At 41.5% G+C, this 27,700-nt stretch overlaps 1 protein-coding gene across 6 annotated transcripts in view; it reads right to left on the bottom strand.

Moving 5' to 3' along the window:
• The window catches only part of RELN (reelin), an 895,263-nt gene that overhangs the window by 44,702 nt on the left and 822,861 nt on the right, over positions 1-27,700 (bottom strand). For all 6 annotated transcript variants that reach the window (XM_073652257.1, XM_073652259.1, XM_073652258.1 and 3 more), the window contains 4 exons: positions 26,488-26,737; positions 10,855-11,023; positions 8,178-8,318; positions 6,735-6,912 (listed from right to left, as the gene is read on the bottom strand). In XM_073652257.1, coding sequence (XP_073508358.1) covers positions 6,735-6,912; positions 8,178-8,318; positions 10,855-11,023; positions 26,488-26,737 — 738 coding nt within the window. The remainder of the gene's footprint in view (positions 1-6,734; positions 6,913-8,177; positions 8,319-10,854; positions 11,024-26,487; positions 26,738-27,700) is intronic.

Here is a 27,700-nt window from a genome sequence, read left to right as displayed (position 1 = left end):
AGCCGCCACTATATTTCCCGGTATCGCCTCCGCCTTCCACAAGCACGGGTCCCACAACATAACCCGTGCCCTCCCCAGTGCACTTACTGGGAAGGATCGCCTAACCACAAACACGTGGACAGGTGAATGTGGCCAGGGATGGTACGGAGCCAGTCCACAACTTTTTTTGCTGAGAATTGTATTTAGCTCGGTAAAAGGACTGGCATAGAGGGAAACAATATCTACTACCCCGCGTGTCATTTCTCCCAGGAAGTCCTGTAATTGAGCTTGTTGCAGAAGCAATGGCAGCCCGTCCAACATCAACTCGCACTTGTTGGTGGTGCTTTGACACACACACATCTTTCTTTGCGCATTTAATGTCTTGAATACAGAGTTGGACAATGGCCTGATCTGTAATGCGTTTTTAGAAATAACATGCATAAGCATGGCCGATCCACGTTAAAAAAGCAGCCATAGACTGTCCGGGAACCTTCCCCCACACTTTCCTTAGCCTGGGCTTCTTTTCGGCAGGTCTGAACGGGTGCACCAGAGAATCGGAGACTCCTCCGGCGGGCCCTGGCTTCTCCTTCAGGAGAGTTCATAGTGCCAAGGTGAGGCCATGATGATGATAGAGGCCACCATCTGCTTAGTTTTCTGTTACTTGGAATACAAGTGAAGTATGCAGCCAGCCACCCACCCACCCACAGGCCGCAACACTAAACTGCCAGATTTCTGGGCAGCTCTTTGCACTTGAAATATGGCCTTTTAAGCTCATGGAGGCGGAAGCTTTTCACAACCTCATGCTGGCGGCAGCCGGGTGTCCATACTTGGTCCCCAGCCGCCACTATATTTCCCGGTATCGCCTCCGCCTTCCACAAGCACGGGTCCCACAACATTACCCGTGCCCTCCCCAGTGCACTTACTGGGAAGGACCGCCTAACCACAAACACGTGGACAGATGAATGTGGCGAGGGACGGTACGGAGCCAGTCCACAACTTTTTTGCTGAGAATTGCATTTAGCTCGGTGAAAGGACTGGCATAGAGGGAAACCGTATCTACCCTGCGTGTCATTTCTCCCAGGAAGTCCTCTAAAGCTGCTTGCACTTGAAATGTGGCCTGAACATTACTGCTGGTACTTTTCTGTGTGAATTTGCTTGCCTCCTACCAGCCTGGAATATTTCCAGCAAACTATGGTACAACGCCATGGTATTAGCACTGCCCCCAGTACTAGTAGTGAGCCATCCCCAATTTCCTTCTCAGGAATTTTATTTGGCAGACTGAGTGGCTGCCCAAATACATTTTCTCACAAAGGACCTGAAGATAGAGTGGCAGTAGGTGCAAGTTTCTCCAGCCTGTTAGATATTAGAGGGTGAACAGCAGCACATTGGATCAGTGGTTAGCACTGAAGCCTTGCAGCACTGGGATCCTGGGTTCAAATCCCAGCAAGGACAACATCTGCAAGGACTTCTCCCCATGTTTGCGTGTGTTTCCTCCTCTGTAAAAATAGAGTGTCCGGGAACCTTCCCACACACTTTTCTTAGCAAGGACTGCTTCTCGGCAGGGTTGAACGGTCCCACCAAAGAATCTTCTGGTGTGCCTTGGCCTCTACCTCAGGAGAGTTCATGATAGCGCTAACTTTGCAGCTGCTATGGGGCTCTTGAGTGGGTGAGAAAGGTTATCCCTCAGAATCAAATCCTCTGGTGGGCACAATGTTTTTCAATCTGAAACAGCTTCTCAGTGGGAGTTGTATTTCACCACAGCCATATTCTTTAGTTTGGTGAAAGGACTGGCATAGAGGGAAACCGTATCTACCCCGGCTGTCATTTCTCCATCACCAGGTTAAGCCCATTGTCACACACGACCATGCCTGGCTGTATGTTCAGCGGTGAGAGCCACAGATCAGGCTGCTGTGTTACAGCTTTCAACAACTCTGCAGCGCTGGGCGGTTTGTCAATTAAGCATTAAGCATGATATCTTCAGCACAGCCTGTTGCCGCTTGGCCAAGGCAGTGCTGCAGTGCTGTCAGCTTGTGACTGATGTAGTCAGTTCGGAGATGGAGGAGGAGGTGCATGAGCTGAACAATGTGATTACATTGAGGTTAAATTGGTGACACTGTTTTTTACACTAAATAAAGATCCTATGGTTTTTTTTTTTATGTTATTTTTTAAGACAAATGCATTCACCGGGAAATGTAATTTTAACATTTTACAACCTTATCTGGCAATGTGGTGTGTGACACATCATCAGACACATCCTGTTTTATTTATGATGGATGGACTCTGAAAGTCATAAAGCCTATTTTTATAGGGCCATCAGACGGCCCTTACTATTCTTAAAAGGCCAGCAGTCGGCCCTCGCTATTGTTAGGGAGCCATCAGCCGGCTATGCTTTTTTGTTCCCATTATTAACAAGTGGGTCTCCTACACTGTTATTGCGTATCCAGTGACTGCAAGGGCTGCCAAAAATATGGACGCAACCCAATACCCCTTTGAAGAGACATAGAGGAGGGTCTCAGTAAAAAAATGTTCCCATTATAAAGGAGCGGGTGGTAATGCCCATGCTGTGACTGCAAGGGCTGCCAAAATTTGGGAAAAACTCCACTAAGAATTTAAAGACACATAAAGCAGGGCTACAGTAATGACAACTTCCATTTAGAAAGAAGAGAGTCTGCTATACAGTTATAGGGTATGCAGTGAGTCCAACGGCTGACCAATTTTAGGAAAAACCCCACTAAGAATTTAAAGACACACAGAGCAGGGCCACAGTAACAAGGTACGACATGTTCCCATTAGAAAGGAGAGAGTCTGCTATACAGTTATAGGGTATGCAGTGAGTCCAACGGCTGACCAGTTTTAGGAAAAACCCCACTAAGAATTTAAAGGCACATAGAGCAGGGCCACAGTAACGACAAATTCCCATTAGAAAGGAGAGGGCTGCCAAAAATTTGGAGGCACTTCAATGACCCTTGGAAGAGACGTGGAGGAGGGCCTCATAAAAAAATGTTCCCATTAGAAAGGAGCGGGCCTCCAATACTTGCAATGCCCATGCACTAAGTGTATGGGCTGACAAACTTTTACCCCTGGGGGGTATACATGAACATACTGTATGAAATTTTTTTTTATGGGCATCATAAACACCCTTTAAAAAAATTATGTGGGTGTTGCATCACGGACCACGGTCACTCTGGTGATATGGTGGTGGAGGATGAGAAGAAGGAGGAGGACAAGAGCAAATAGCCAAAATCAGGAAGCGTATACCCATGTGTGGGTGTGAAAAGGTGCATGGGAATACACCTCCCAAGAAAAGACACTGGAATTGAGTTTATGTTACGCTGCTATCATTCGGTGGTGTTGAGAAGTCTGGCCCAATCCAGCCCTTGTTCATTTTTATAAGAGTCAGCCTGTCAGCATTTTCAGTTGACAGGCGGATGCGCTTATCAGTTGTAATTCCACCAGTGGCACTAAAAACCCGCTCTGATAAAACGCTGGTGGCAGGGCAGGCCAGGACCTCCAAGGCATAGAGAGCCAGTTCATTTCACGTATCCAGCTTGGATACCCAATAATTATAAGGCACAGCGGAATCATGGAGGACGTTGGTACGGTCGGCAAGGTACTCCCTCAGCATCTTCCCAAACTTTGCACTCCTTGTGAGAGTACCCCGTGCCTCAGGGCCTGTGCGATGGGAGGGTCTGAGAAAACTCTCCCAGAACTTTGACATTGTTCCCCTGCCTCTGCTGGATTTAAGTTGTGTCTCTCTCGCCTGTACTCCTTGGTTGTCCAACGAAGTGTGCCCTCTGCCACCAGCGTTTTTCAGATGGGAATTTCTTTAATAGTTCCGCAACAAGGGCCTTCTGGTACAGCCCCATTTTTGTAGACCTGTCCGCCTCAGGAATAAGAGATAGAAAGTTCTCCTTGTAGCGTGGGTCTAGAAGTGTCACCAACCAGTAATGATTGTCACCCAAAATTTTGACAACGCAAGGGTCATGGGAAAGGCTGCGTAACATAAACTCAGCCATGCATGCCAGACTACTAACAGGCAAGACTTCCATGTCCTCACCAAGAGGATGACTGACCATGCTCTCCTCCTCTCTGTCCATCCACGCTGAACAGACGGTATGACAGCTGTGCAGGTAGTACCGTCCATAGTGCATGAAACTAGCTCCTGTCCTTCCTCCTCCTCCTCCTCTTCCTCATTGTCACCCAATCCACGTTGGGATGAGATGAGGCTTGGCTGAGTGTAATCACCCTGTTTGGTTCCTTGCTCCATCTCATCGTGCTCCGCCTGCAATGCATCCTCTTTGATTGTGAGCAGAGAGTGTTTCAGAAGACAGAGAAGCGGGATGGTGATGCTAATTATGGTGTCATCGCCGCTCACCATCTTGGTGGAGTCCTCAAAGTTTTGGAGGATGGTACATATGTCTGACATCCATGTCCACTCCTAAGGTCTAATGTGTGGAGTCTGAACTGAATACCGACGGCCTTGTTGATGCTGGTACTCAACAACTGCCCTCTTCTGCTCACAAATCCTTCCCAACATCTGCAGTGTAGAGTTACAACACTTGGAGACATCACCCACTAGTCTGTGAGCCGGAAGCTGCAAACGCTGCTGAAACACAGCAAGGGCGGCGGAAGCTGTAGCTGACTTTCTAAAATAAGCACACAGGCGGCGTACTTTAACAAGCAGATCCAGCAGCTCCGGGTAGGATTTGAGAAACCACTGAATCACGAGGTTAAGCACATGGGCCAGGCATGGTACGTGTGTGAGCTCGCCTCGCCTCAGAGCCGCAACCAGGATCCGGCCATTGTCACACACGACCATGCCTGGCTGTAGGTTCAGCAGTGTGAGCCACAGATCTGCCTGCTCTTTCAGAGCTGTCCACAACTCTTCAGCATTGTGCGGTTTTTCAGCTAAGCATATTAGCTTCAGCATAGCCTGTTGCCGCTTGGCTGAGGCAGTGCTGCAGTGCTTCCAGCTTGTGACTGATGTGGTCATTTCGGAGATGGAGGCTGAAGAGGAGGAGGAGGCTGAGGAGGATGAGGTGCAGGAGCTGTAGACCGTGGGGGCAACCCTGATTGACCTAGGGCCTGCAATCTTTGGCGTCGGGAGGACGTGTTCCGTCCCAAGGTCCGACAGGGTCCTGGCTTCCACTATGTTAACCCAGTGTGCCGTCAGTGATATGTACCATCCCTGCCCACAAGCACTTGTCCACGTGTCCATGGTTAGGTGGACTTTACCGGTAACTGCGTTGTTGAGAGCACGGCTAATGTTTTGGGACACATGCTTGTGTAATGCAGGGACGGCACACCGGGAGAAATAGTGGCGACTGGGGACTGAGTACAGAGGGACGGCCGTCGCCATCAGGTTGCGGAATGCTTCCGTCTCCACGAGCCTAAAAGGCAACATTTTGAGCCCAAGCAGTCGTGAAATGTGAGAATTTAGTAGTGTGGCCTGTGGGGCGTTGGCTGCATATTTGCGCTTGCTTTCCAAGGACTGGGGTATGGACAACTGAATGCTGCGCTGGAACAAGGACATGGACGTGCTTCCTGATGCTGCTACTTGAGAGTGTGCACCGACAGGTGCAGGACAGGAGGCGTCTTCGCATGCACCATGGACTGGGGATTGGCTTGCATGCACAACAGTGGAAGAAGCAATGGTGCCACCCGCAGACACTGTTCCTGGACCCTGGGGTTCAGCCCACAAAGTCGGGTGCTTTGCTGCCATGTGCCTGATCATGCTGGTTTTGGCCAGGCTGGTAGTTTTGCCACCCCTGCTGATGCTGGCCTGGCAGGTGGTGCAAATGGCCTTTTTGGGGTTATCGGCAGAGTCTTTAAAAAACAACCAGACTCGGGAAGACCTAACAGTTGTACTGGCAACCATCCTTCGTGTTGGTGTTACGGGGAACGGTTGCCTGCCTTCTGTCTGCGGCCACCACACTGCTTCTTCCTGCCTGTTGGGGTGCTCTGCCTCCCTCCCCCTGTGTGCTGCTGTCCTCGCTCTTCATGTCCTCCTGCCAGGTTGGGTCAGTTACTATATCATCCACCACTTCGTCTTCCACTTCCGCACCCTGGTCCTCCTCCTGACTTACTGGCAATTGTGTCTCATCATCGTCCACCTCTTGTGACACTTTCCCACCATCACCTTCGTGTGACCGTGGCTGCTCAAATATTTGGGCATCGCTACACGCGATCTCCTCTTGCCCCACTTCAAATGGACCATGCGAGAGGCCCGAATCTATAAATGGAAAAGTGAACAGCTCTTTAGAGTGTCCAAGTGTTGGATCAGTTGTCTCTGTGTACACGGCATGGTGGGAGGAAGGAGACTCAGGGTGAGGAATATGCGGTCCAGACTCACGGCTACTGAGACTTGACCGTGTGGAAGACAGGGTGGTGGTGGTGGTGGCTAAGTGACTGGAAGCATTATCCGCTATCCAACCAACAACCTTTTGACATTGCTCTGGATTCAATAGTGGTGTGCTGCGGTCCCCTAGAAATTGGGACAGGAAGGTCAGGCGAGAAGATGTGGGTGTTTGTTGTGGCACAATTTTGGCTTGCCCATGGTCTTGTCCTCGGCCTCCGCATGCACCATTACCATCACGTCCAGTTCCCATGCTCGCTCATCACTAAAAGCAATGTCTTATTCTTTGTTGTAGTCGTAGTATAATTAATACATTTCAGAGTTTAGCTACAGTTATTAAGAGCTGAAACAATACAAAAGAGGCATGAGATAACATAAATGTGACACAATTCACACTCACCCCACTGAAGTGAAGAGCCATTCCTGATGCTACTGCACCACAGACACTGCTGAGTTTGCCGCCACTTACTGTTAGCCAGTTCTGGCTAGCTGGAGCTCGATTAAAAGTGTCTTTCAGTTGAGTTGGTAAAGACACCTCAGGTTCATCACAGTAAATCCCACCCCAGTAGTCATCACATCTGTAAAGCAAAAGCAGCACAATAGGTACATGAAGCATGTATACTCATAATATCAAGGCAAAATAGTGCACTAGCTACACAAAACCAGAAGCATGTGGCATAGTGCCTAGTGTTACTGCAGATGAGTGCCGATAAAAGATCAAAAAATAGAGATCATTCACCACGGTCACTTAGTTGAGAACGTGTATTGCTACTGCAGGATCAATTCTTAAAACTATTTACTTTCATTAAGATATAAAAAAAGGTTAAAAACATTGGTGCCACATACTGCTCCCCTTTAAATATCACTGGGAGATATTTACCCCCCCCACAACCTCTGAATTTATGTTTTTCAAGTATACTGCCCCCTGAAACTGTGAAAACATTACTGCAACCCTGTATCCTTGTAAAAATATTACTAGCAGATATATTGCCCTCAGCAAACCTTAATGGAGCAGCTTGATGAGAAGGCCTGCACCTATCTGTGCTCTTATCTGAGTATTCAGGTAGTTGGTGTGCAAACCACTACTTTGCATTCTATTGGGCTCGTTTATATTACTGGAACCATCTGACATTCTTTACTCTGATTTACCACTGGACTCTGCTACATTACTGTGAGTCACATGTTATACTTAACTTTACGACGCAGCAGGACTCTTTTACACCTGTCTATACTCAACTGCTATGTTGCTGGGCTCTGCTATATCTTAATGTGTCACATAACATACTGAACATTGCTTCATCGTTGTGTTACTTCACTATGAAAAATCCCTTGATCTACGCAGCTCAGCTGCTTCACTGGTCTCTGCTACATATATGAGTTTCCACTACTGTACTGTTATTCTAGCTTTGCTTCTTCAGCCTCCCTTCAGTGATTCTCCTGCTACGCTGTGGCATACTATTCTACTCCTCTAGTTGCTTCTATTTCTCTAGCCTATCCATCTCACTGGACACTCAATGGACGTTGTTACTTAAAAATAGTTAGAAGATAAAAGTAACGCCTTCAGCGTGCACTGAGCGTGCATGTTGATGGTGTTCCCCACTTGCACAACAAGTTTATGTTCCTGCATTAATACTTTCAAGTCTACAGTAATTTGTTTAATATCTCTTTTTTTACTATTCTGCTATTCACAACCACTCAAGATATACCACTAATGTTTTATAACTCCTATTCACCTATTATTTGTCTATGATAGTCTCCCATGAAGAGTTATAATTTTTCATATTATTTCAAGGTCTCAGAGAAGGTCATTGGTTAATGTTTTATAATGATCACTGATACTTACACACAATTTCCTTGTACACAGCGTCCATGTCCACTGCACATATCTACACAACCATCTCCAATGTAGACGTTATCAATAGCCCAAGTTTGCTGCTTATCAAAAGGAGACGGTTGATTCCAACGAAATCTTGTAGCCTGAGATCTGAAAAAAAAAACCACTTATCCATGAATAAATATGTATCAACCTGGTTAGATTATTTCCAGTTTTTAAGAAATGAAACATATTCGCAAAATTCAGTCTTAAAGCATGGAAAATATTTTATAGTAATGCATGCTATTACAGATTTATCATCGGCTCATAGCCTCTCAATGAGTTGTTGATTTGCAATACTTTTTTTCCACCTAAGTGACATCCTACAAATATATAGTGATTAATTATACAACAAAGTTTCTTCAGAGATTTTTGCAGTTCAAGTTAGTAAAATGACAGCAAGGTCTAGTTTCTGTATTTTCCTGCTATAAATACAGTTTCCTAAAATAACCAAATAACCTTTTTATGATTTTATTGATCATGCAATGAGGTTACAGACCACTTGCATTAAATACATGGATATGGTGCACAGGATTAACAAAGTATCCTAACATTTTTGGAATGTTTTATTTATTTTTTTTACGGTGTTCACCTCTGTAAGGGGTTGAGTATTGTGACATAGCTCAGACTGTTCTGGACATGGTGATACCAATTCTGTGTCATTTTTTTTTGTTTTTATTTTCACTTGAAGAAAACCACAGCACTATCGGAAAGGTGCTCAAGTAGGGTCCAAACACAAATATAGTATGAGAAAAACCTCACTCCGCACTCAGTATGGCTCTTTTGAAATTGATATATTAATATAAAGTGCAGTCCAGAAAACAATAAACGTTTTGGCCTACATGGTCTTCAGCAGTGCAATCCGACCGCTGTGAAGATCAAAGAAAAAGGGGGGATGGGTTGGACTCTATGTCTCAAAAGGTGAAGGTCAATGGGACCTGTGTCACCTGCCAGAAAAAATGTGGGGCAGGAACGCAGTGTCCACTGCAGCTTCATGTGTCTCCAGTGGACACTACGTTCCAGCCTCACACTTTTTTCAACATTTTACACTTTGATTTTGGGTCAAATACACTGCAATGCATTAGTCCTATCAGCTTAGTTCTGATCAACTCTAATGTCAGAGCCTAGTCAGTTTTACATGCTAAATGCAGGACCTAAGAGTCAACGGCAGCTGACCAACTATGAGGCCATTATTTGCCTCAGGCTGTCATAGTTGAGGGTGCAGCCGGGGTAAAAGAGGGAGCACGCTTCCTTTGTTGACCACCTAGATGCCACTGTCGCTGGCACGTTGAGGGTCACTATATACTTATTTCTAAGCATTGCAAATAAGTCCTCATAATGGCCGCCATAAAGGCAATCATTATGGAGTTAAAGTGTAACTGTCCTTTAAGGTAACTTTTCAGAATAAACTCTCATGGGTGTGTATGTGAAAAATAACTCTATTTCTGGCCATTTTATGACTTGTATACTACATTTTTTGTAGTTTTCATTTTGTGTGCTCTCACTTCTCCCTCCAGCTTTTCCCCCTGTCCTTTCCATTAACTATATAGGCAGACAGTATAATTTGACCCCTTACTGCAGACATATTTGTAGCTAAATTGAAGCACTTTTGAGAGTGAATAATCAGTACAGGGAGACAAAAAGTGACTGATAAGTGGGGAAAGAAGAATTTTTCTCTAATAAGATATAGTACAAAGTTTCTTATCTCTACTTTCACTATTTATTTATGAAAAAAATAAACGTAGTTACTATTTAATATTATTTCATTTGACTCTTCTAGTGTAAAAGGAGGGTGCATTTTATATACAATCCAGATATATGCATAATATTTGAGTGTAGGTACGAACTGTAAACTTGGGAGATATTTGAACTGCTGATTCTCTTAGAAGATTGACTTGTCTGACCAGTGGGATGAAAATATCAGTCTGAAGAATGCAGACATGTTGAAAATTGTGAATAATGAAATATAAAGCACATTAGAAAATATTAGAATACATTCCATATACGGTGGTATGATTTATTCACTAAAGACTGAACAAACACTTTAACTAGATAGAAATCTTATACCAGGAAATGAAGTAGTGCTCACAGAAGCAAAAGGGCACTTTGTTTTTGTCACTCTAAACTCATTTCAAATTTTTTATCTTTTCCATCAAATCTCTGCTTCTGTTTGCTAGCCAGAATACCATTGCTTACTATGCTATTTTAGTATTTAAAACAATTAAAGGAAGTAGAAACTAGAATCCTGACAAAACCATCAAAAACAGAACAAGAAGAATCATGATGCATCAGTCACATCCATCGTAGACCCTGTAAAAATGGAAACTTTGAAGTCAATAAGAAGAAAGCCCAAAGCCACATTAGTAATAGATGAAAAAGTATAATTTGCCTGTTGTGAAACTTATTTGGAACTAGAATCCTAAAAGATTCACAAAAAGTTTCTATTACTAGATTTCAAATAATAAGGTCATGGCTACCTAATCATTGCAATCAAATTCATAATACTGATAAGTCAACAATGATACAGTCACCCAATCGTTTAATTGCTAAGAAGGTAGAAGGTTAGAATATACAGGAGAGTGTGTTTTATATATTATAAGCAATAATATAAATATGTTCAGTAAGCCAATACAGTGTTTTTGTGTACCTGGTATATTCAGGGAGAGGCAGTGTAAACCTGGTCCATTTATTGAAGGTGTCAGACACCAAAACTCTTTGTAGTTGATACTTATTGCATTCCACATTGGTAGGAAGGCAATCTTTAAGTACAGGATTCCATGTGAGCCCCAGATCCACTGAAAATTCTAGTTCAATAGCTGTGAAAGACAGAGAAAAAATAGAGATTACTTTTTCTACTGATTGGTAATGATAATGTATTTATCATATTTCTATGGTCGATATACAAAAGAAGAAGCTAGAGTTACACATCATGCATGGTCATATCAGGAAGTTATACTGTGGTACCATCACCATTATGCTTGTCTCACTAAACATGTGGCATTTCATTGTCTATAATCATTGGGTGAAATACAATACTTTTCCTAAAGGGGCTAATGTGGCATATGACTGCTATATAGTAGTAGGAGGATGGAGGTAGTAACATAGTGCTTGCAGCCCCTACTCAAAACATAATTTCAGGGAGTAGATTAAAATAAATATGCAATGTATGGCACATAATTGCTTTGATGACTGCTTTGCACACTCTTGGCATTCTCTTGATGAGCTTCAACAGGTAGTTACCGGAAAAGGTTTTCACTTCACAGGTGTGCCCTGTCAGGTTTAATAAGTGGGATTTCTTGCCTTATAAATGGGGTTGGGACCATCAGTTGTGTTGTGCAGAAGTCTGGTGGATACACAGCTGATAGTCCTACTGAATAGACTGTTAGAATTTGTATTATGACAAGAAAAAAGGAGCCAAGTAAAGAAAAACGAGTGGCCATCATTACTTTAAGAAATGAAGGTCAGTCAGTGCAAAAAATTGGGAAAACTTTGAAAGTGTCCCCAAGTGCAGTTGCAAAAACCATCAAGCGCTACAAAGAAACTGGATCACATGAGGACCGCCTCAGGAAAGAAAGACCAAGAGTCACCTCTGCTTCTGAGGATAAGTTTATCCGAGTCACCAGCCTCAGAAATCGCAGGTTAACAGCAGCTCACATTAGAGACCAGGTCAATGCCACACAGAGTTCTAGCAGCAGACACATCTCTTCAACAACTGTTAAGAGGAGACTTTGTGCAGCAGGCCTTCATGGTAAAATAGCTGCTAGGAAACCACTGCTAACGACAGGCAACAAGCAGAAGAGACTTGTTTGGGCTAAAGAACACAAGGAATGGCCATTAGACCAGTGGAAATCTGTGCTTTGGTCTGATGACTCCAAATTTGAGATCTTTGGTTCCAACCACCGTGTCTTTGTGCGACGCAGAAAAGGTGAACGGATGGACTCTACATGCCTGGTTCCCACCATGAAGCATGGAGGAGGAGGTGTGATGGTGTGGGGGTGCTTTGCTGGTTACATTGTTGGGGATTTATTCAAAATTGAAGGCATACTGAACCAGCATGGCTACCACAGCATCTTGCAGCGGCATGCTATTCCATCCGGTTTGCGTTTAGCTGGACTATCGTTTATTTTTCAACAGGACAATGACTCCAAACACACCTCCAGGCTGTGTAAGGGCTATTTGACCAAGCAGGAGAGTGATGGGGTGCTACGCCAGATGACCTGGCCTCCACAGTCACCATACCTAAACCCAATCGAGATGGTTTGGGTTGAGCTGGACCACAGAGTGAAGGCAAAAGGGCCAACAAGCGCTAAGCATCTCTGGGAACTCCTTCAAGATTGTTGGAAGACCATTTCCGGTGACTACCTCTTGAAGCTCATCAAGAGAATGCCAAGTGCAAAACAGTCATCAAAGCTAAAGGTGGCTACTTTGAACAACCTAGAATATAAGACATATTTTCAGTTGTTTCACACTTTTTTGTTAAGTATATAATTCCACATGTGTTAATTCATAGTTTTGATGCCTTCAGTGTGAATGTACAATTTTCATAGTCATGAAACTGCAGAAAAATCTTTAAATGAGAAGGTGTGTCCAAACTTTTGGTCTGTACTGTATGTTTTACTCTGAAATACTGTGGCATTTCAGAGAAGGCATTTCTAAAAGTCAGGCGAGGACCATGCAACGAGGATGACTAGTCTAGGAGGCAGATCCCTGCTCCCCTTGACTGACAGGTCTCTCTCTATACATACGCATAGGAGAGACATGTTAGTTAAGAGGAGTGTAGAGAGGAGAAGCCAAATAGGACCTGCCTGTTAGACCAGTTCTCAATAAGTCACCATCTATTCTATTGATAAGTGATAACTTATAAATTGTATACAAACATTTAATGATGGAAAAACTAAGAGTAGAATACTTATTTTGTTGTCAAAGAAATTAATGTTGAAAACCAAACTATAAACCATTCTTTATATAGAAGATAAAGGGGTGGACCAATCCTTTTTCTTCAGGATTGCACAACCCCAGGTAAGCGAGCCGGAAAGCAGTGGAACAGTGCTCTTAAAGACTAATAGTTTGGACCAACGGCATAGTCGTGCCGCTAGGTTGAATTGTGTGATCTCTTGTGCTGTGAGCAGAGGCATCTTCAAAACAACGCTTATAGACTCTAAAGAATATGGCATGCAAGCATGCACTCCTTACCTAGGAAAACAGCCACCTCTGATATACTACAGAGGTGGACAGTAACCTAGTCAATGAGAATAAACTGTAAAATTAAAAATCCCTCAACTCTTGAGAACAGAAATATTTTTTATTAAGAGGTAAAATGCAAAGTTGCTAGTTTTTAAAAGGACTTTGCAATTGTACCCATTTAAGAAGTTAGGACAACTCCTTTAACATTTTCTTAGAAATACATACATTTGGGGAATGTACTGGATGACTCTGAAGTAGTAAGAAAAAAAAATGTACTCTTTGATATTTCTTACATTAAAAAAAATAAATAAGTAATGCAGCCATCCAAACAAAAACATAATGTAACACTGGCTATAATGCTGAAATGGGAAGGAAATAAAATCAATTGGAAGTGGGATAATCTGAGATATTTTTTTATAAAACTGAGACTAGGATGATTTACACAAAATAGTTCCGCAAAATGATTATAGGTAAATGGTAAGTTCTTAATGACCCCTGACTTTTAATTATTTATGGTATTTGTAAAACTAGGCGAGTCTGAAATTTAGAAGTTTGTGTAAACACCAAAGATCAAACATCTTGCACTTTATTGTCCAATGCTTTTAATATTTTTATGGTAAAAACAAGTTGACATTTAATCCAAATAAAAAAATGTAAATGTAAAAAATCACTACCTAGGTTTCAAACTCAATGTACCTAATGTAATGATGCAGCTGGATAGGTGCTAGACAGGAGATATGTGTCACTGAGATGGTTAGCCTCGGTGATGTGAAGCCCAGAGAGGAGGCAACAGCAAAGTTGTTGCTGAGAGTTTTTTTTTAAAGGGCCAATGGGCCCGGATTTTTGGATCTGGGTTTTAGCAGAAGAGCTGGGTGGGAATGGCCGTTCCCATATTTCCATTCCAGAGTTTGAACGACCTATTTAAGGCAGTTCAGCTGCCTTAGAGTCTGCCTGTGTGTGGAGGTGTAAAGACCTGTTGTATACTGGCCAGTCTCTGCTAGAGGCTAGGTCTGGATTTACCTTTGAACAGGTAAGCCCACTCTGTGAAACTGTATCTGCTATATGGACTGTTCTGTTTATTTTTTTCCTTTGTGCCAAGACAAGGATGTTTTGTTTTGTGAGCTGGAATGGTTTATAGACTTTTAATAACCACTCACAGTTTGAACAGGAGAACTTGCTTCCTGTGTCTACCTGAACCTCTGCCAGAGAGAGTGAACCCCCATACTATTCACCTTCTAAACAAAGTGCTGGAGAATATACATTCTCAATTGCCCTTACCAGTGGAGACTATATTTACAGAGGTCAGAGTATATGCCATAAATTAATGATATACAGAATGTACTTTAGGTGCCACTTCTGGGACCCTCATCTATGTTGACAATAGACCCAAAGCTATCATACATTTAAAGCATATCCTGTGGATACATCATTAATATACGAAGTGGAAGTACTGATAAAAAGGTACAAAGTACTTAGAGTTATTACTTTATCAAAGACTGTTCTGAGAAAGGTCAGGATCTGGGGAATATTTAAATAAAAAAAGTATCTGGAGAATTCTCTTTATACCATCAGTAGAATTCCAAATTTTGCTATATATAGCAGATGTCACCCCACTGTGGTCTGCTTGATATCGGAAATAACATAATCAGTGCTGACATCAGGATGTTCTTTGTGGGAGGAGTTAGCACGCTCTGCACTCCTGTCCCACTCCTTCCTGTGATGAATGCAGCAGTCATAGTCCCCTATGTGATGTATTCAGTAATCATACTGTCTCCTATGTGATGTGTATACACAGAAGTCGCAATGTCTCCTATGTGATATAAGCCGCAGTCGCAGTGTCTCTTATGTGATTTAGACAGCAATCTCATCATCTCCTATTTGATGTATACACCTGTCTCCGTGTATCCTATGTGATGTGTATACAGTTGTCAGTGTATCCTACGTGATGTATACAGAAGTCTGAGTGTCTCCTATGTGATGTACTGTACATACACCAATCTCAGTGTATCTTATTTGGTGTATATGGCAGACTCTCAGTGTAACCTCTGTGATTTTACGACAGTGTTAGTGTATCTTAAGTGATGTATACAACAGGCACAGTGAATCCTATGTAATGAATACTGCAGTCTCAGTGTATCCTATGTGATGTATATACAGCAGTCTCGGTGCATCCTATGTGATGTATACACAGCAGTTGCAGTGTCTCCGATGTTATCCATACAACATTCTCAATGTATCCTATGTGATGCATACACCAGTTTCATTGTCTCCTATGTGATATATACAGAAGTTGCAGCATGTCCTATGTGATTTACATACAGTAAGCTCAGCGTCTCTTATGTAATATAGACTGCAGTCTCAGTGTATCCTATGTGATATATACACAACAGTCTAAGGGTATCCTTTGTGATACACACAGCAGAGTCTCAGAGTATCCCATGTAATGTATATGGCAAAGTCTCAGTGTATTCTATGTTATGTATACAGCAGAGTCTCTGTATCCTATGTGATGTATATACAGCAGTCTCGGTGTCTTCTATGTAATGTATTTAGAGCAGTCTCAGTGTATTGTATGTGATGTATACTGCAGACCTCCCAGTACTTGAGTTCTAAAAAGGTTACTTGATCATTGATGAATTTCCCACTTTGAGGAGACATCCATTTTGAAATATGCATCTGTGTTCAGAACATCTTGCTGCTGTGATGTCTTATCAAAATTTATTATAGCAAAGAGTCGATTATGCCCCAGACTGACTGATGCAAACCTGGAAAAGCAGTTGTGAGTAGCAACATCATCAATACCACTTTGCATCTGACCAAAGAGAAGCAGTTCAGCCATCACATTAGGGGTGTGTTAATTAAATGTTTGACTAAATAAAGCAGGATAATTTTTTGGTTGATAATTTTGTATGGCCTCGAATGTTATAAATATCTAAATGGAAGAAAAAAAGGTTCCCTGCTACTGGTCTATTGGCTAGTTTAGCTTAATAAAGTGTTTCTATTTTTGTATTTTCATCAGGAGAGCAGTGGCTATAACAATAATTAGGTTATTTTAAAAAAAGAGAATTTCTAAGAATGACAAAGGAGCAAAGGAATGAAATAAATTTCAGATTCTTGTACCAGCCCTTATGTAGCAAAAGCATAACAATTGTTTTAACCTATGTATTGTAGCTGTTGATATTGTTGACCTGCACCAGATTAGTTTGAAAACATCAAATTGTCTGTGAAGGGAGTATGGAATCTTCAATGTACATTAAAAATATATATTTTGAAGTTATTATAAAAACATTAACATCTATTATTTTTAAGCTATAGTGATGTCCGGGGAGTAATCAGACGCACTGAGTTATATTTTGGGAAATTCTAAGAGCAAATGAGAGGTTTACTTGTCACCATCTAAATGTCTAAATACTGGAGCTTGAGTGGCAGCTTTTGGTCCATCATATTTATTGTTACTCAGCAGAAAATGTTTGATCATATCAATCACCTGTCAGCTCATAGAGCAAGGTGTTAAATTATGTATTTTAAGACTGCTGAACAGGATAAAACCCCTGAATTTTCAATGTTTTTATTTAGATTCACATGTGAGATTCATGAAGTTTGCAGTGATAATGAAAAAATAACCCTAATAAAGTACAAACTATTATTACTATTTGAATTTTTAATTATTATTCCAAATATATAGAAAACATAATTTTGGCAACCGAATGTCCTTTAACTTCATTATAATACCATAATATAACGCTTATTATCATTTTATATATTCTCACTTTCAGAATCAGAGAGTTTACCAATCTCTATCATCAAGCCAAGTTTTGTGTCTGCTCCATGGGGTTTTTGCCTTCCTCTGGATCAAAATGTTAGGCTATACTCAATGGACTTAAAGGAAACCTGTCACGTGAAAAAAGGATATTAACCTGAAGATATGGGGTTAATCTGCAGGTTAACAGCGTTTTGAACCTGCCCAGAGCCTACACTTAGATCCCCGCTGCTGGAAGGAAATTAACTTTATTTCTCTCGGTAGCATTCTGGCTTCAGTAACATGGGTGGCGCTGGCGCGAGTTCAGTGTATAGAGAGCGACTTCTGTAACTGCGCCCCTGACACTCACTGACAGCTGGCCCTAATGCTAAGCTGCTGTCAGGCAGATTTTTTAGGAATAGCCTTCTAAGCAAAGCAGTTTTTAGGCCTGATCATTAAGGGGTTAACTTTTAGTACAATTTGTTGGGGGAGAATGGGGAGTTTACTGTGTAGTTCATAGCTAGTTTCATACGCACAGAGTTTTCCAAAGAAAAAAAAAAATTTTGTGGATGTTTTGAAGTGGATGCGGACTCCTTCTAGCTTTGGTTTTTAAAGTGAAAGTTTATATAGGGATTTCATGTTAAATATGTAGTAATTTTGATATTTTTTGTTACCTTTTCATATGACTATCTCTATAAAAAAATCAAAGATCTTGCAATTTTCACACTGGCTGTGCTGTCCTGCCATCGTCTTCAGTGCTTACATATAGTACTAGGACATACATAGAATGTCTTAATTGTATTATTATGCTTGTTAAAGAGTTTGTTGTCCTTTGTTGCCATCTACTGGCCATTGTTATTATGTGTTCTTGTGTACTGCAGCTGTAATTTCCCACCATGCCTCTCTCTCTCTGTAACTCCTCCCATCTTCTTTCCTTTTTTCTGGTCAGTGCCATCTTGGATGCATCAGAGTTGGAGAGAATTCTCCTGTTACCTCTATACTCAATCTTCTACCTCATCCTCATCCCTTCATTTTCTCTGACATCTCTACATCATTTGTCAATGTACAGTCAATAAACTACCTAAAAGTTTGTCCACTGCATTTTCCTTTCTGCATCATCCATGTGCAACTGGTCAGGCTATAGAGAGGGGATAGCGAGTAACCTATCTACCATTGCTTGTACAGAGATCCGTGGTCATATCCTTCAGACAAATCTATGTACATCGGTGGCAGAGTACTGGCCACTAAAATCAATATTAGACTCCTATTTGCTGTTTGGCGCATAGACATTAGCAGCAATAGGAAAACTCAAACTCTACTGAATTGTATTAAAGTATTTAATAAGCATGAATTCATAATGATAAAAGTCATTATAAAGGCGGGGAGGATGGGTGCTGTAATACCATATATATTGTGAACTAGGTATTCTGTGCAGGGGCGGAACTACCGCCCGTGCAGCCGGTTCATTGAACGGGGGCCCCGAGGGAGAGGGGGCCCCTCCAGCCTCCAGCAGGTCCGCCATCAGGGCATGACTGCCCTGACTCCAGTATGGGGCCCGGCCGGTAGGGGCCCCATCGGAGCCCCGTTGGGGGCCCCCCTCTTGTGCATCTCTCGCCTCATGGGGCCCCCGGCCCCATGCTAAGCGCCGGGTCCGGGACATCTCAGCACTGCGCTGCGCTGCCGTGGAAGCGCCTTCATGATTCCCCTGACTTCCGGTCATGTGACGGCGCCGTCACATGGCCGGAAGTCAGGAGAACCTGGTGTCAGCGATTTGGACGAGCGCCAGGATTCTGCAGGGATTGCATGGGGGTAAGTATAACAAGTTTTATTTTTTTTAAAATACAATTAACTAGGAGTGGGGGGAATGGGAGATGCACATGTGGGGGAGGGGGGATGAGAGATGCACATGTGTGGGGGGGTGAGAGATGCACATGTGGGGGGGTGAGAGATGCACATGTGGGGGGGTGAGAGATGCACATGTGGGGGGGGAGATGAGAGATGCACATGTGGGGGGGGAGATGAGAGATGCACATGTGGGGGGGGATGTGAGATGCACATGTGGGGGGGATGAGAGATGCACATGTGGTGGAGGGGGATGAGAGAGGTGCACATGTAGGGGAGGGGGATGAGAGAGGTGCACATGTGGGGGAGGGGGATGAGAGATGTGCACATGTGGAGGAGGGGAATGAGAGAGGTGCACATGTGGGGGAGGGGGATGAGAGAGGTGCACATGTGGGGGAGGGGGATGAGAGAGGTGCACATGTGGGGGAGGGGGATGAGAGAGGTGCACATGTGGGGGAGGGGATGAGAGAGGTGCACATGTGGGGGAGGGGATGAGAGAGGTGCACATGTGGGGGAGGGGGATGAGAGAGGTGCACATGGGGGGGTGAGAGAGGTGCACATGGGGGGGTGGTGAGAGCTGCACATGTGGGGGGATGAGAGATGCACATGTGGGGGAGGGGGATGAGAGATGTGCACATGGGGGGTGAGAGATGTGCACATGGGGGGTGAGAGATGTGTACATGGGGGGGTGAGAGATGTGCACATGGGGGGGTTTGAGAGCTGCACATGGGGGGGTTTGAGAGCTGCACATGGACGGGTGAGAGCTGCACATGGGGGGGATGAGAGCTGCACATGGGGGAATTGGGAGAAAATGAGCTGCACATGGGGGAATTGGGAGTAGGGGGATAATGAGCTGCACATAATGAATGTGGGGTGGGGGAGAGTAAATGATAAATGATGATGGGGTGGGGAGAGCACGGACATGATATAATGAATTGGGGCAGGGGGTGCATGTAAATAATGAATGAGGGGAGCAGGAAGCATAGAGTAGGGGGCGTTGCGGATGCAGGAGTGTAACTGGTAACAAATTGGTGGAAAGAGTAGAGGTTCTAATTAAATTATATATTGAGTGCCTATTTACAGTTAATGGGGGCACCGTGGTGGATTACAATTTATATTTGGAATGGTAGGTGGCATAATAACTAACCATATATTGATGGTGGATGCACGTCTGTATTCAGCTGCGTAATGTAGAAGTTGGGGAATGTGCTCTAGATAACTGTTATTTTATGCAGAGACGAGTCCTGGCTGGAAGACGTGATGGCGGTCTGTGCTGGATGAAGGAGAAAAGCGTAGCTGAAGGACTTCACCTAGAGACGTCACCAGTGAGTCAGTGTATTACATGTACACTTACACTATATACTATGCACCGGGCTCCTGTGTATAATGTCACTGGTGATCACTGTATTACCTGTACACTATATACAGAGCTCCTGTGTATAATGTCACTGGTGATCACTGTATTACCTGTACACTGACAATATATACAGAGCTCCTATGTATAATGTCACTGGTGATCACTAGATTACCTGGACACTTACATTATACATACCATGTATAGAGCTCCCGTGTATAATGACACTTATGGTAATATTAGTAATGTGGTGGTAATATTAGTAATGTGGTGGTAATATGTGGTCTGGTCATGGTGTGGCAGTTTTTCTCCCTTCTGTGTGGTATTATTCGGTCACTATGTTGTGGTAATATGTGGTCTGGTCATGGTGTGGCGGTATTCCCTGTATGTGGTATTATTGGTCATTTTAAAAAAAAATGTATATGACACATTCCCTTAAAGAAAACTAAATAAACATATATCTAAAAAGAGTATTGGATATTTTAAGAAAATTTTAATAGGTTAGAGTAGGGCCCGGCCAGAAGAGTCTACCTTATCGTGGTGGCGGCTTTAAAAATCTTTTGGCCAAAACAAAAGCTGATGGCTATGTATGTGGCGCCGTCACATGGCCGAACGTCAGGAGAACGTGGTGGCAGCGACGTGGACGAGCGCCAGGATTCTGCAGGGATCGCATGGGGGTAAGTATAACAAGTTTTATTTTTTTTAAATACAATTAATTAACCAGGAGTGGGGGGAATCAGAGATGCACATGGGGGGGGGTGAGAGATGCACATGGGGGGGGATGAGAGATGCACATGGGGGGGATGAGAGATGCACATGGGGGGATGAGAGATGCACATGGGGGGGGTGAGAGATGCACATGGCGGGGGATGAGAGATGCACATGGGGGGATGAGAGATGCACATGGGGGGGATGAGAGATGCACAAGGGGGGGATGAGAGATGCACATGGGGGGATGAGAGATGCACATGGGGGGGATGAGAGATGCACATGGGGGGATGAGAGATGCACATGGGGGGGATGAGAGATGCACATGGGGGGGATGAGAGATGCACATGGGGGGAATGAGAGATGCACATGGGGGGATGTGAGATGCACATGGGGGGGATGAGAGATGCACATGGGGGGGATGTGAGATGCACATGGGAGGGATGAGAGATGCACATGGGGGGGATGAGAGATGCACATGGGGGGATGAGAGATGCTCGGGGGGATGAGAGATGCACGGGGGGGTGGATGAGAGATGCACGGGAGGGATGAGAGATGCACGGGGGGGTGAGCTGCACATGGGATGAGAGCTGCACATGGGGGGGATGAGAGCTGCACATGGGGGGGTTAGGTTTACATAACTTTGTTGCCTTATGAAGGGCAGGGGGGGGCCCCAAAAAATTTCTTGCACAGGGGCCCACTACAGTCTGTGTCCGCCCCTGATTCTGTGTTATCTATACCTTGGTGTTATAGGTCATTGCAATCTTGTCTGTTATGATAATGTGTCTGATAAAGAGTATTCTGTAAAGAACAGGAAGTGTGAGTCTAGTACAAGGTCTAGTGATCAGTGTGAATATAGCAAGATTTCTGATTTTATTATAACTCTTTCATGACTAAACAAATTGTATTTTTTTCACTTTTGTTTTTTCCTACCTTTCCTCCAAGAAAAACAACTTGTCTATTTGTACACTGGCACAGCCAGATGAGGGCCTGTTTTTTGCAGGACGAGTGTAAACCATTCATTTTACTATATGTTTGAAAATCAGTAAAAAAAAATATCAAAAGAGGTGAAATATTTTTTTAAAAAATTGCAATTCCACCATTGTTTCTAAGTTTTGTTTTTACACTATTTATGGTGTGGTAAAAATTACTTGGCAATATGTTTCTTCAGGTCAGTTCGATTCCAGCAATACCCAACTTATATATATATATTTTTTAAGTAGCTAAAAGAAATCATAACTTTGTGAAAAAAATTTGGTATGTGTCACCATTTTTTGAGCTATGTAACTGGAGCTGCCTGAGGGTTCGTTTTTTGCATGGCAATCTGACGCTTTAATTGAAACCATTTAGTTTGCAACATTTTTATTACTTTTTATGTTCAATCTGATTTTATTAAAGTATTTTACAAACATAACTTCTTGGATTTGACAATTAGTATTAATATAAATGAGTTTACTTAAAAAATCAAGTATTCAACATATATCACATCTTTCAAAACTAAGGCACATAACAGAATTTTAATTCAAAGAAGTATGAGAAACAGAAACAACAAAGAGGCATTCTAATATATAGAGTGAACTCTAAGTGATGAAGACTTCAGTCGTATGCCGTCAAGAAAAGAAAAAAGGAAGAAAGAGAAAAAGATAAAGAAAGACCAAAATAAGAGATAGAAGGGGAAGAAAATAGTGATTATAGGGGGGGGGACGGTTATGGGGAAGGGGGTCCCTAAAACCTTATGTGTATAATTGCACATTGTCCTATGAACCTATAAAGATCAACAAAACAAACTTTGGAAATCAGGCGAGTCCTGAAATAGAATCCATCCACTCCAAATCCTTCTGAATTTGTCATTTGTGCTTTTATTACTTTTTAATGCGTTTTTCAAGGCGATACAATGACTAAAAAAACCCCGAACAATTTTGGCATTTAAATGACATTCAGGTTAACTAATGTTATATTGTAATAGATCGTATTTTTACAGATGTGGCAATACAAATGTTTTTTTTTAACACCTTCCCGCAAAGGCCAATTTTTGTTTTTGCACTTTCATTATTTCCACCACTTCTTTCAAGAGCCATTACTTTATATTTATTAAAACGTACTGGAAAACAGAATAAAAATTCCAAATGCGGTAAAATCGCAAAAAAAACAACCCACAACGAACTTTTGTTTTTACAGTGTTCATAGTGCGATAAAAATCAAAATATGATCCTATAGGTCACTATGATTACAGCAATAACCAGTTTTGTAAAGTGTTTTTTTTAGTTTAGTTAGTGAAAAAAATTTCAGTGATTGGTAAAAGGATACAATTGGTTTGTGCCGCCATTTTCTGAGACTCGTAGCTTTTTTATTGTTTTGTCAATGGAGCTGTATTGAGCTTGTGTTTTTGCATGTTGAGCTGAAGATTTTGTTTATACAATTCTGGAATAGTACAATATTTTAATTGCTTCATATTGCATTTTTTGGTGAAGTTGCATCAATGAAAAAAAAATGTAATCCTGATGTTTTGGTTTTGTTTTCTTTACGGCTTTTATCATAATTAATTTTATATTTTGATTGATCAGACTTTTATGTACCAATTATTTTTATTGTTATTTTAATAGAGTAATATGGAGGGTCATATTTTAATTTTAAGGAGTTAACAGCCGACATCTGCAAGAGGATGCAGGCTCAGCTCCCTGAGACAGTTTAGTACATCTCATACACACTATATCAGGAAGGGGTTAAACTTGGAAAAAGGGGGTAAAGATGTAGACAAGTTTACCTTGATAAATAATGCACTATTTTGCTAACTTGTCACAGAAGGTTATCTCACTCAAAAGAATTAAGATAAACTAACATTACATAAGCCATTGACTGATGTCATTTTGTAAGGTGTCAAAATGCACTTTTTGTGCCATTCTATCTCAGTGCTGTGTTAGGGTAAACTTGGTTTTTAATATTAATTTTTTTTTAAATTTTGAACGCTTTTCTATGTAGTGCAATGACACGGCATTGCAGCATATATTGTAAATGATGGTTTCCTATAAAGCATATCCTGCACCTGGGCTTGACATGAGCACCAAGATTGCAGCCTTGGAAGTCTCGGCTGCAATAGCAAACTATTGGCCCCCCGCAATGTCAGGAAGGGGTTTGTATAGTTATATAGAAAATTAAAATAAATAACACATTATCAAACATTTTTAAGAATACATTTGCGATGAAAATCTGATTTAAACAATCAAGTCATTTTCCTGATTCCCATTAGCAATCAAGCTAACTTTATTTTACAGCATCTTACAATTGTGTCAATGCAGTGTATGTGAGTGGTATGCGTGTGCATTTGTGTGTTTTAACACTTTTGCTAAATAAAAACGCTTTTGAAAAAGAATGTTATTTGTTTTATAAATTTTCTTATATTTAATGTCCCACAGGGGTACTTCATTGTGTGATCACTTATATAATGCTTTGGTGTAAAACTGACCTAAAAGGCTGTCTTTATAGAACAGCAGCATTTATAGGACTCAGCGGTGCCAATCATAATGTAAATTTCAGCTGCCATTTATAAATGGCACTTATTAGATAACAGAGGACTGTCGTGATGTATAAAGTCATTGAGGGGTCCACAAGTGTTAATGTTAAATCTGTAAAGATATTGTCACATCTCATTGGACATCATGACTCACTGGTGTGCACCACCTTATAGTAATAGAATCTTAAGGGAAGCAAGTGAGAAAAGAAAAGAGTGTGTCTAAAATTAATTTTTGATTATGAAAATTACTAAAATTAATAATTAAAATGTACCTCATGCACATACATCCGTTGCGGATGTATATAAGATCACAGTTATTAAAGTCGATATACAAAAATCTGTGATCCAATAGATTTAGATAAGATCTAATGTAAATTATCAATCAAGAAATAACCCTGACTCTTGTCCCTTATAAATTACTTGTCAGGTATTTAAATTTCATATATAGGAAGTCATGGAGGTAGTCACAATAAAGGTCATTATTTTATGACTCTTCAAAAATTAATTACTGATCAGTCGCCTTTCTGACCCGTAAATTAGTGCAATGTATTCACCAATAAGTATGCTGACAATGTTAACATCAAATAAATTATGATAAGCATTGGCTGACATACAGATCCTTATAGATATTATTCCATCCAGAAATATAAAATTCTGTGTCCGTATATTGAACTTATTGTCAGCCAGCACTCACATTCCTGCAATCATAAATTGTCTTATTTCAGATTACATAACTTTGTCTAGTATGGTCATAGATAGATTGGCATATTAATGTTAGCCTGCGTACTGCGGGATAGAACATTTCTTAAAAAGAGCAACTGCACTTTTTGGGATGCCCCCGTCACACATGCCCAGCCGGTCATAACAATAGGTGCGGCCACATTGGCAATCCTACATGCAGTTATACTGTCAGGACCGCCAATGGACATTCAAATCTACCGCCCTAGATGTTTGCGTGCCAGCCGCACAATTGAGCAGTCCGCACGATCATTACTAGTGCGGACCCTCACAGAGACTGTCCAAATCGGCATATATTTAAGCCAGGTGGAACAGCCCAGCCCCGTGTAGCAATACACCGCTCGCACTGTGCCTGCGAGCGGGCAGCAATTCAAGCTCCGTAGTACTGCCAGCTGATCCAGCCTATTTATCAGAGGCTGTCAGCATTAGAGCAGATATAGTATGCTCGTCAGGTCATACAATGTTTATTTGTTGCACCAGCTCCATAAGACTCCTGTACTTAATCATTTATCGTGTAGATCATCATCTAACTAGTGTCCCTGACGCGCGTTTTGCCGGAATACCAGCTTTTTCTAAGGGCTATTATTTGATGTTAGCATTGTCAGCATACTTATTGGTGAATAAATTGCACTAATTTACGGGTCAGCAAGGCGACTGATCAGTAATTAATTTTTGAAGCATCATAAAATAATGACCTTTACTGTGACTAACTGCATGACTTCCTATATATGAAATTTAAATACCTGACAAGTAATTTATAAGGGACAAGAGTCAGGGTTATTTCTTGATTGATAATTTACATTAGATCTCATCTAAATCTATTGGATCACAGATTTTTGTATATTAACTTTAATAACTGTGATCTTATATACATCCGCAACGGATGTATGTGTATAAGGTACATTTTAATTATTAATTTTAGTAATTTTCATAATAAAAATTAATTTTAGACACACTCTTTTCCTTTCTCACTCCCTTCCCTTAAGATTCTTTTAATGTTAAATCTGTTATATATGGCTTGTTTACTGTGTAAAAAATGTATCTTTGAACCACACCACCATAGAGTTTTATTTTATAGAGTTGACCTAAATGTAACAGTGTATCTTTTAACCTGGTAATGGCTTACATTGAGAATCTTTATGCACGATAATATATTGTGGAACTATGAACTCTGTATTGCTATCTTCTTAGTTTTGTTCCTTACCATAGCAAGAGTCTGTAACAGAGCAGGAAGCTGCAAAATCCAACTGCATAAAAGAATCTTCATTTACCACAATGTCCGTTGTTACCACATAACGAGTGCTGGCTTTCTCAATGAACACAAGTGCGTCACCACTAGACCCACAAACGGACATTTTTGTGCCTCCAGGATGAAGTAACCATTTCTTGTTCTCCAAAGTGCTAAAATCATCCTCTAACACTGTGTTTCCAGATATATTACCACCAATAAGAATCTAGAAATATAAGAAAACATATGTATTGTAAACTTAATTTTATTTATTTTCATTGTATTCATGAAATTGCTTGACACCTTTCAAAATTGCTAATACGTATTTAGGTGTTTGGATGAGTAATTGTCCTACTGGGATAATGGACCCTAAATATCACATTATTTTATGTAAAAAATACGTGCAAAACCACAAAATAACTATGAAAAAATTACTAAACAGTTTTTAGTAAATGTCTTTCCACTTATTAAATTTATATTGCTCATCTAATTTAGTTCAGCATTTTATTCTTCATGAACATTTCTAAAATAAGCACACATTTGTTAAACCAATAAATATGACCAATACACATTTGAATAAAAATATAAAGTGAGAATAAAGTAGTGAACTAATTATGGAATGTCTAAGACAAGTATTACAGACCACAAACAATAATACAGACAAACTTATTTTATCAAACAATTCATGGCTACAGATAGAAAAAGAAAAGGTGGGAGAGCGACTCCCGTAGACACAACTTCACCAATGAGTCACCATTTTATTGTTTATTTCTTTGTCACCGCCTGGTGGATTCACTTATACTGTATAACCTGCAGTGAAATTATGGCACATCTAAGATATTCTTATTATACCTTATATTTGTGGTGAAATAAAAGGGCCTAAACCTAGCGCACATATGAAATATTTCAGGTGTCAAGGGGAGTTTCCCAAAATATCTCCATAGTTGTGTATGCTCATTCCAACACAGACAAGTCTCTGCCTGCTTTTATGCTCAATATGCTTAGGAATCTTGACACATTCACCCTGGCAACTATACTGGTGATTATGGAAATTTGTACATGTGATGATGTGTTACTATCTGTATGATGGACACTGTATAAAAGCAGTTTGAAACAGTTTATGTGTGTGTCAGTATGTCTTTGAGATTTTACTTTGGAGGCTTGTGGAGAAAGCCTGCTAGAAACATTA

Source organism: Phyllobates terribilis, unplaced genomic scaffold, assembly GCF_046119375.1.
Source record: "Phyllobates terribilis strain yellow unplaced genomic scaffold, ASM4611937v1 Scaffold_11__3_contigs__length_659146591, whole genome shotgun sequence".
In the NCBI taxonomy this organism is placed as follows: Eukaryota; Metazoa; Chordata; class Amphibia; order Anura; family Dendrobatidae; genus Phyllobates; species Phyllobates terribilis.
The sequence above is the reverse complement of the archived record's forward strand: the minus strand, read 5'-3'. Positions and strand labels throughout refer to the sequence as shown.